General features: G+C 32.6%; 1 protein-coding gene and 1 pseudogene across 1 annotated transcript; both read right to left on the minus strand.

Annotated features, from left to right (window-relative positions):
• Positions 1-359: 359 nt before the first annotated feature.
• LOC131174104 (MDIS1-interacting receptor like kinase 2-like) lies at positions 360-3,432 on the minus strand (annotated as a pseudogene).
• Positions 3,433-7,188: 3,756 nt separating this feature from the next.
• Positions 7,189-10,963, minus strand: LOC110668784 (MDIS1-interacting receptor like kinase 2). Its single transcript, XM_058136642.1, has 2 exons — positions 7,915-10,963; positions 7,189-7,774 (listed from the first exon to the last, which is right to left on the minus strand). Exons 1-2 carry the CDS (start codon positions 10,895-10,897, stop codon positions 7,470-7,472), a joined length of 3,288 nt encoding a protein of 1,095 aa, XP_057992625.1. The 5' UTR covers positions 10,898-10,963; the 3' UTR covers positions 7,189-7,469.
• Between the last annotated feature and the right edge of the window lie 464 nt (positions 10,964-11,427).

An 11,427-nucleotide genomic window follows, 5' to 3' on the forward strand; every position in this document is an offset into this window, starting at 1 on the left:
ATATATATATATATATATATATATATATATATATATATATATATATTTTTTTTTTTTTTTTGAAAAATCAGGTTGTCACTTTTGGTTTCTCTTGATGAAAAATTAAAAGTTACGTAAAGTATAAGGCAAGACTCAGCCCAAGACCAGGGAAATTAAAATTCAAGTCTAACTTCTTCTGCAATAGCAAAGGTTACTAGGACTATAATTGTGATTATGATTTAAAATTTACAACTACCCACGTCAAGATCAGGTCTATTAAAAAGATGAAATTGACATTTCATTTTTGCTCCAACCAAATATATAATACAAGATTTGCAGAGGAAAAAAAAAAGACAAAGATCTTAATTTCCCATAATTGCTTAGGCATTGAACCCATCGTGGACCAAAATTTGTCCCAATTTTATTTGAGAGAATACCTTTGTTAATGGACATCAACTTTGAAGAAACTTGTTTCATGGTTGGTCGAGATTGAGGATTTGTACTCAGGCATGCAAGTGCTAGTTTTGCAACATGGATCACTCCTTCAGCATCTTTATTTTTAGGAGTTGGCAGGCATTGATCAATCACATCTTTCATAAGTGTTTGTTGGTCAATTGGTGGAGTTGAAGATGAAAGAGATGAGACAACATCTCCTGGATGTTTTCCCATTAGTATTTCGAGTGTGACCACACCAAAGCTATAGATGTCGCATTTTTCATTGACTGCCATTGTGTATGCCAACTCTTTAAAAAAAAAAAAATTGTACGGAGTCAATCGATTTTTAGATGATCCAAAAAAGAAAAACATACCAAGAAAGAATAACTAATAACCTAATAGACATAGTAATAATAATAATAGTAAATAAAATTAAGATATACACCTGGTGCTGTGTACCCGACCGTGCCCGCAAATGATGTCCAATTTGAGGAGTCAGGCATCAATAGCCTAGCTATGCCAAAATCAGAGACATGGGCCTCAAACTCTGAATCCAACAGAATATTGTTACTGGAAATGTCTCGATGGATAATTGGAGGAGAGCAGTCATGGTGCATGTACGACAAAGCATTTGCTATTCCTTCAACAATGTTTAGTCTCTTACTCCAATCCAACTCCACTCTTTCTTCTTCGTTGCTTAAAATTTTTCTCAAACTTCCCCTTTCTATGAATTCGTATATCAAAAATGAGTGTCTGACATGCGAACAAAACCCATATAACTTCACAATGTTCCGATGACGTATGTTTGTCAACACAGAAATCTCACTAGTAATTGCTTTCAGATCAGCCACCTCACCATTTGGTGATTGATGAATTTTCTTCACAGCAACCACTTGACCATTTGGCAGCTCAGCTTTGTAGACAATTCCATAACCTCCTACCCCAATGCAATACTTGGAATTGAACTCCTCTGTAGCCTCAATAATGTTTTCATATTGCATATTTCTATCAATATGGCTCCATATTGCATACATATCTTCGCAATGTTTCACCTCAGTTGACTTGGCTTTTCCGTTTCTGTGATGGATGAAGAAGAAACATCCAACCAAGATAAACGATAGAAGCAGACTACCCACGAGAGGAAAAACAATTAGATGATTGACAGCCTTTTTGCCCTTTTTTCCTGTGGTTTTGTTCACTGCGAGAGAACCGCAAGGCTTTAGTCTGGTGTTATTACCGCACAGGTCTTTGTTGTTTCTCAACGCTTCAAATGAAGCCTCCCGAAAGGCTTTAACGTTTGGAATTTCACCCTGCAGGTCATTGTAGGATATATCCACATTCGTCAAGCTTATTAAATAATCAAAGGAAGTTGGAATGGGACCTGTCAACAAGTTGTGAGAAAGGTTCAACATCTCTAGTCTTTGCAAACCTCCAAGTTGCTGTGGTATCTCATTTATGAACAAATTGTGACTGAGATCAAGGCTTTCCAGAAAGCGCAAATTGCTTATCTCTGAAGGAATGCTCTCTGTAAACTTGTTCTTGCTAAGGTTCAAGAACAAAAGTTTTGAGCACTTCCCGATCTCCTTTGAAATTGCACCGCTTAGATTGTTTGCTGCCATGTTAAGGTTTGCAAGATCAGATAACATTCCTATTTCCGCAGGAATTCTGCCTGAAAGCTTGTTATCATGAAGATAAAGTTCAAGCAAATTTAACTTCCCCAAATCCTTTGGAATCACTCCTACAAGGTGATTTGATGAGATATCAAGTAATTGCAATTGAGGTGCCTTACTGAGGTCAGCTGGTATTGTGCCAGAAATCTCATTGTTTGAGATTTTTAATGCCAACAAATTCCGGAATTCTTCCCATTTCCATGGAAGCTCGCCATATAATTGGTTATCGCTTAAATCCAAATAGACCAGGTTAGGATATACACCAAAACCAAAATCTTCAGATACATTTCCTGCGAGTTGGTTTCTCTCAAGGCGAAGTCTCAACAAGCTGCTACAATTTCTCAGGCTTCTCGGGATAGGACCCGTGAAATTGTTACGATGTGCACTGAAATACTGAAGTTGTCCACCAAGGCATATACCTTCAGGTAAACGGCCCGTGAAATTATTTCTTGAAAACTGAAATGCGCGAAGCTTTCCAAGCATCCCTAATTCCTTGGGGATGGAACCAGAGAGTTCATTGTTGTAAAAGTAAAGATATACCAAGTTGCTTAAGTTTCCCATGGATGCAGGAAGTTCACCACTAAGTTTGTTGATCGACAAATCTAGCGTGCGAAGAGATCTCATCCTTCCAACATCTGGTGGTATGGAGCCAGAAAGATCGTTATCACGGAGGTAAAGTTCAGTTAAGTTGCTAAAATTTCCCATTATTGAAGCAGGGATTGAGCCTGTAAGATAATTATCTTGTAAAGAGAGCACCGAAAGTGAAGTAAGCGCCCCAATTTCTCGAGGGATGGTGCCATTGATATTGTTCGCAAATAGGGAAAAGAAGCTAAGACTAGTCAGGGAGCTTATTCCAGATGGAATTTTTCCAGAGATATTATTGAAAGACAAGTCAAGGATGGTGAGCTTTGAAAGATTACTAATATGTGCAGGAATGACACCATAAAGTGAGTTGTTGCGGAGATTGAGCTCGATGAGATTGGGAAAGGACAAGAAGCTGAGGCTCTGAAGCGTACCTTTCAAAACGGAATCTGTAACGCTTATATTGACAACGCTTCCGGCCTTATTGCAAATGATACCAGACCAATTGCAATGTCTGCCTCCAGTCCAAGAGGACAGAATAGATTGGCTGTGATTATCAAGAGTGGCTTTCCATCTTAGAAGAGCATCCGTCTCCTTAGCCCCTTGTGTTACTTCATTTTTAGCAGCAGCAAAAGAAGTTGCATGAAAAGCAAAAACATGGACATGAAAATAATGGATAAACAAAGGAATAAGGCTGAACAAGAGTACTGGGGAGAATACGGAGAGTGGTTTCTGTGATCGGGAAGACATGACTGCAGAAATGGGTTTCAAGTTTTGACACGCTTATGTTTAGATGCTTGGTGAGGTATTTATAGAAGAAGAAAAGTGATTGCTGTAAATATTGTTCAATGAACTTAAATTTTTATCCTCTTATATTGTGAGACAAACAATCCATCTCTAAATAATAAATTCAATGACAATTCACTACGCTAATTAATATAAACTTAAAAATTCCTAGATAATTAAGAAGGTGAGACATAATAAAATGTACTTAATTAATGTCGCTTGCATTTATTCAAAGGTTTCGGCTATATTTTATCAATTTAGAAATTTTTAGATAATTTAAGAATATTAAAATATTAAAATAATAATTAATTATTAGTTGAAAGCAGGTAAAAAAGTAATGCCATAGTCATAAAATATCAATAAAATGCAATTAAATGCACCTTATTAATGCTGCGAACATTTATTCAAAGTCTACATCGACTGAAGGAAGAGTAGTGTGGCTAATTTTTATTCGCATATCTTTGTCTACAACAGTCAGTTGCGTTGCGCGGGTTAAGGGTTGTGGAATAACTCTGAAAGGTCGACAATTAATCGTTAATGTTTAAATGAGATGTGATTGTGATGCTTGGATATGAACATGTAGACCTTTTTTCCGTATGCCTTTCGACTTTGAGAAGTATTGTTTTGTTTGCCATAACACACGCTGCCGTATTTACTTTCTAGTCCTTTCCGTGTTTTGACGGGATGTCCAAAAGCCGTTTGTAGCGTAAGTACACTTTAATTAAAATTCTTTGACTACCAATAGCATGGATGAAGGCCCTATGTTCTTTCCCTAAAATCAAAAATTCTTTTAAAATTTTAAATTTTAATTATACAATATTCATAATATAATCTCACTTATTTACATTGTATTTATTATTATTATTAGCTATATGAATTCTTAATATACTCAATTTCTACCATTTTAATTGGTTGTAAAATTATATATATTTTTTAACTTCTGTAAGTATTATTAGATACTATAATCAATAATCTATATAAAAATATTTTTTTATTAATAATTAATAGTTTGAAACCTTAATAATTCTATAAATTAATTATTTAAATTTTATTTTTTATTACATAAGTACATGAGAGAGTTAAACCTGAGTCTTTCATATGTAACTTATATACAACTATCATTGGATTATGTTACTACTATTAAAATATTTAAATTTTAATTTTTTGAAGATAATATATATATAATTATTTATTTATATAAATAAGTTCAACAACCAAATATAAATATTCTATTCAAAACCTTAACCGATTATAAACTCTATTACAAATTCGATTATTCATACTGTTAGAACTCCTCCATAAAGATTTAATTAAATTAAATTCTCGAGTACACTTGAGCTATATTGCCATTCCTAGATACCAATATAAGTTCAAGACAAGTTTGACCCACCAATTTATATATATACAAGCGCAAAATTAGATAAGTATAATAATATATTATTATTAATAATCTTGACCTATCATCACTAATCACGCGTGTTTTATCTGTGGTAAAAACAAAAATAATAATCTTTTTAATTGTAATTTTGTAAGCAACTATATGGTAGCCTTAATTATTTTTCTAACTAATATTTATTAGGTTATTCATAAATCTTGATATAGAATACATAATTAATATTAATATTTATTTTTAAATATTAAAATTCTCCCTCTCTCTATATATATAAACTTTAAAAATTTTACACACAGTTTGACATATGAAATTGCATATTTTAAATATTTATTGATGAATTATTTTTCTAAAATAAGATTTGATCTTTGAAAAAAAAAATTAAAATATGAACCATAATGTGATTTTATTGTTAGACTTTTCATCAAAGTTGAAATTTAATTCCACAAATAAACCCTATTATTGTATATTTAATATAACATAAGCATTATTGCTTAACTTTACATTATGATTTTAGTTTTAATAATTGTAAATTTAAGATTATTAATTAGATAATAATTGCTCTGGCCGTGGTAGTTAATTGTTTGATTCACAAATCAACATAGTTTTTGTCAACTGAATAGTTTAGGAATTTGTCCTTGTTTAGTATTTTTTTTTTACATAGCTCTTGGTTTCACTTGATAAAAATTCCAAGTTATGTGCGCAGAATAAAGCGTGCCCAGCCCAAGACTAAGGAAATCAAAATTATAGTCTGATTGATTCCTGCGCAATAGCAAAGGTTATTTTTTATTTTGATTAAAAAGATCAAGTTTATATTACATTTTTGCTCCAACCAAACATACAATAGGCTAGTAGAAGCAAGATTCAATGTTATGGTTTTTCTATTAATTTCATTATAATAAAATTTTAATTAATTAATCATAATTATATAATTATTATATTAAAAATTATAATAAGATTTTAGGTATAAATAGAATTATTATAAAAATAATATTAAAATTTTAATTTATATTTATTATTATAATATTAAAAATTAAAATTATTTATAAATTTATTGATGAGAATATAATTGCTAAAGTTATTAGCCACGAAATAAGGAAAACAATATTTACTGCCGTTGATGGATCATCCATCACTAAAATATATTAGCAACTAAAGTTATTAGTGACGTACTAGCATATATTAGTAACATTGATTGTCATTAAACATCTTTATTAGTGACGAACTGTCGCTAAAGATATTTTTAATAATATTTTATAAATAGCATAAATAATTGTGTATCCCAATATTCTCCTCCCCACTTTTATATAGGCTAATATGGTATTATTTTCCAAAGTTTAATTTATTTTTTTTATAAAAAATATTAATTACAATATTTTTTATTATATATTTTCAAATATATTTCAATTAAATATAAATATTAATATAAATCCGCGCAAAATAACGACTAACTTGTTTCTTCTAGAGGGAAAAGGACTAATAACTTTTTTTTAATTTGGCTTTGACTATAATTATACACTAGTGTTATAATAGAGTTCTATGAATAAATAAATGAATAAGTTAAAATTTACTTACAACAAAGTTTAATATCTTGCAGGAAAAATTACAAGTTAGACTCTGAAAGAAATGTTCTTCTTTGCAATATGGAAAAAAAACATTGAACAGAAATAAATGTTTAAATATTGATTATAAATATCATTTTTATAATTATTTAAAACTAGCGCAATTTTAAAATAAAATACATATATAATGCAATTAATAAATAAGTGATCCAATTTTTACAAGAGAAAAATTTGGAGCTACATACGCACCTAAGACAACAAATCCATATATAGATATGGGAGTTGATTTACAATAATAGTTCTCTTAATCAAAATTCTACCGGATAAGGTCAACTTTTAATTAGGCTTTTAGTCCCTTAACTTTTCTGTGTTGTTCAATTAGGTCCTTCTCAATTAAATCCAATTTTGCTTTAAGTACTTTAAATCAAGTAATAATAATAATAATAATAATAATAATAATAATAATAATAATAATAATAATAATAATAATAATAATAAAATCAACAATTAAAACAAAATATAAACATCTAATAAAACAATCTTTATTTAATACACCTAACTCAATAAAATAATTGAACCAAGATTTACTTTAATATAATTAAGAATGATATTTTTTAATTAAAGCCTTTAAATTATAATAATATTAATAAAATAATAGTGAATTTATATTAGAAATTTTATTTTATTTTAAAAAAAAATTCATGTTGTTACTCTTGGTTTCTCTTGATGAAAAATTCGAAGTTACATAAAGAATAAGGCAAGACTCAGCCCAAGACTAAGGAAATTAAAATTAAAGTCTAACTTCTGCAATAGCAAAGGTTACTAGAACTATAATTGTGATTATGATTTAAAATTTACAACTGCCCAAGTCAAGATCAGGTCTATTAAAAATATCAAATTGATTTTACATTTTTGCTCCAACCAAATATATAATACAAGGTTTGCAGAGAGAAAAAAAAAAAAAAGACAAAGATCTTAATTTCCCATAATTGCTTAGGCATTGAACCCATGGTGGAACAAAATTTGTCCCAATTTTATTTGAGAGAATACCTTTGTTAATGGATGTTACTGGGCCATCATCAACTTTGAAGAAACTTGTTTCATGGTTGGTCGAGATTGAGGATTTGTACTCAGGCATGCAAGTGCTAGTTTTGCAACATGGATCACTCCTTCAGCATCTTTATTTTTAGGAGTTGGCAGGCATTGATCAATCACATCTTTCATAAGTGTTTGTTGGTCAATTGGTGGAGTTGAAGATGAAAGAGATGAGACAACATCTCCTGGATGTTTTCCCATTAGTATTTCGAGTGTGACCACACCAAAGCTATAGATGTCGCATTTTTCATTGACTGCCATTGTGTATGCCAACTCTTAAAAAAAAAAAAAATTGTACGGAGTCAATCGATTTTTAGATGATCAAAAAAAGAAAAACATACCAAGAAAGAATAACTAATAACCTAATAGACATAGTAATAATAATAATAATAGTAAATAAAATTAAGATACACACCTGGTGCTGTGTACCCGACCGTGCCCGCAAATGATGTCCAATTTGAGGAGTCAGGCATCAATAGCCTAGCTATGCCAAAATCAGAGACATGGGCCTCAAACTCTGAATCCAACAGAATATTGTTACTGGAAATGTCTCGATGGATAATTGGAGAAGAGCAGTCATGGTGCATGTACGACAAAGCATTTGCTATTCCTTTAACAATATTTAGCCTCTTACTCCAATCCAACTCCACTCTTTCTTCTTCGTTGAAAAAAATTTTTCTCAAACTTCCCCTTTCTATGAATTCGTATATCAAAAATGAGTGTCTGACATGCGAACAAAACCCATATAACTTCACAATGTTCCGATGACGTATGTTTGTCAACACAGAAATCTCACTAGTAAATGCTTTCAGATCAGCCACCTCACCATTTGGTGATTGATTAATTTTCTTCACAGCAACCACTTGACCATTTGGCAGCTCAGCTTTGTAGACAATTCCATAACCTCCTACCCCAATGCAATACTTGGAATTGAACACCTCTGTAGCCTCAATAATGTTTTCATATTGCATATTTCTATCAATATGGCTCCATATTGCGTACATATCTTCGCGATGTTTCCCCCCAGTTGACTTGGCTTTTCTGTTTCTGTGGTGGATGAAGAAGAAACATCCAACCAAGATAAACAATAGAAGCAGACTACCGATGAAAGGAAAAACAATTAGATGATTGACAGCCTTTTTGCCCTTTTTTCCTGTGGTTTTGCTCGTTGCGAGAGAACCACAAGGCTTTAGTCTTGTGTTATTACCGCACAGGTCTTTGTTGTTTCTCAACGCTTCAAATGAAGCCTCCCGAAAGGCTTTAATGTTTGGAATTTCACCCTGCAGCTCATTGTAGGATATATCCACATTCGTCAAGCTTGTTAAATAATCGAAAGATGGAATGGAACCTGTCAACAAGTTGTGAGAAAGGTTCAACGTCTCTAGTCTTTGCATACCTCCGAGTTGTTGTGGTATCTCATTTATGAACAAATTGTGACTGAGATCAAGGCTTTGTAGAGAGCGCAAATTGCTTATCTCTGAAGGAATGCTCTCTGTAAACTTGTTATTGCTAAGGTTCAAGAACAACAGTTTGGAGCACTTCCCAATCTCCTTTGAAATTGCTCCGCTTAGATTGTTTGCTGCCATGTTAAGTACCTGAAGAGCAGATAACATTCCTATTTCTGCAGGAATTTTGCCTGAAAACTTGTTATCATGGAGATCAAGTTGAAACAACTTTAACTTCCCCAATTCCTTCGGAATCACCCCTACAAGGTGATTTGATGAAAGGTCAAGTGAATGCAATTGAGGTGCCTTACTGAGGTCAGCTGGTATTGTGCCAGAAATCTCATTGTTTGAGATTTTTAATGTCGACAAATTCTGGAATTCTTCCCATTTCCATGAAAGCTCACCATATAATTGGTTATGGCTTAAATCCAAATAGTTCAGGTGAGGATATACACCAAAACCAAAATCTTCAGATACATTTCCTGTGAGTTGGTTTCTCTCAAGGCGAAGTCTCAACAAGCTACTACAATTTCTCAGGGTTCTTGGGATAGGACCCGTGAAATTGTTTCCATCTGCAGCGACATACTGAAGTTGTCCACCAAGGCATATACCTTCAGGTAAACGGCCCATCAATCTGTTGCCATATATTTGAAAAGATTGTAAGAGAGTAAGGTTGCCCATCTCTAAAGGGAGAGTTCCAGAAAGTTCATTATTATAGAGCGCAAGATCAGATAAGTTTCTTAAGCTTCCAATTGAAGCCGGGATTGGACCACTAATTTTGTTGTCGGCAAGATTTAGAGTTACTAGCTTTGTCAAGTTTCCAACAGAAACTGGGATTACACCGACAAAATTGTTATCATTCAAAAGAAGACTAGATAAGTTGGTCAGGTTTGCTATGGAGGCAGGGATTGGACCACTAATTTTGTTGTCGGCAAGATTTAGAGTTACTAGCTTTGTCAAGTTTCCAACAGAAACTGGGATTACACCGACAAAATTGTTATCATTCAAAAGAAGACTAGATAAGTTGGTCAGGTTTGCTATGGAGGCAGGGATTGTACCAACCATATGGTTGTTTAAAAGCTGAAGCATTTGAAGACTTCCAAGCATTCCTAATTCCATGGGGATTGAACCAGAAAGTTCATTATCGTAAAGGTAAAGATATTCCAAGTTGCTTAAGTTTCCCATGGATGCAGGGATTGTACCACTAAGATTGTTGCTCGACATATCTAGCAAACGAAGAGATCTCATCATTCCAACATCCGGTGGTATGGAGCCAGAAAGATCGTTATCATTGATGTAAAGATCAGTTAAGTTGCCCAAATTTCCCATTGAAGCAGGGATTGTGCCCGTAAGATAATTAGCGTGAAACCAGACCCCATAAAGTGAAGTAAGGACCCCAATTTCTGGAGGGATGGTTCCATTTATATGGTTCACAGCAAGGGAAAAGTATCTAAGACTTGCCAGTGAGCTTATTTCAGATGGAATTTTTCCAGAAATATTATTGAAAGACAAGTCAAGGATGGTGAGCTTGGTAAGATTACTAATATGTGAAGGAATGACACCATAAAGTGAGTTGTTGCGGAGATTGAGCTTGATGAGATTGGGAAAAGACAAGAAGCTGAGACTCTGAAGCGTTCCGTTCAAACCGGAATCTGTAACGCTTATATTGACAACACTTCCTGCCTCATTGCAAAATATACCAGACCAATTGCAATGTCTGCTTCCATTCCAAGAGGACAGAATAGATTGGCTGTGGTCATCAAGAGTGGCTTTCCATCTTAGAAGAGCATCCGTCTCCTTAGCCCCTTGTGTTACTTCATTTTTAGCAGCAGCAAAAGAAGTTGCATGGAAAGCAAAAACATGGACATGAAAATAAAGGAGAAACAAAGGAATAAGGCTGAACAAGAGTACTGGGGAGAATACGGAGAGTGGTTTCTGTGATCGGGAAGACATGACTGCAGAAATGGGTTTCAAGTTTTGACACGCTTATGTTTAGATGCATGGTGAGGTATTTATAGAAGAAGAAAAGTGATAGCTGTAAATATTGTTCAATGAACTTAAATTTTTATCCTCTTATATTGTGAGACAAACAATTCATCTCTAAATAATAAATTCAATGACAATTCACTACGCTAATTAATATAAACTTAAAAATTCTTAGGTAATTAAGAAGGTGAGACATAATAAATGTACTTAATTAATATCGCTTGCATTTATTCAAAGACTTCAGCTATATTCTATCAATTTAAAAATTCTTAGATAATTTAATAATATTAAAATATTAAAATTTATTATAATTTTAATTAAAATAATAATTAATTATTAATTGAAAGCAGGTAAAAAATTAATGCCATAGTCATAAAATATCAATAAAATGCAATTAAATGCACCTTATTAATGCTGCTAACATTTATTCAAAGTCTACATCGACTGAAGGAAAAGTAGTGTGGCTAGTTTCTATTCGCATATCTTTGTCTACAACA

This window comes from Hevea brasiliensis, chromosome 15 (assembly GCF_030052815.1).
Source record: "Hevea brasiliensis isolate MT/VB/25A 57/8 chromosome 15, ASM3005281v1, whole genome shotgun sequence".
NCBI classification, from domain to species: Eukaryota; Viridiplantae; Streptophyta; class Magnoliopsida; order Malpighiales; family Euphorbiaceae; genus Hevea; species Hevea brasiliensis.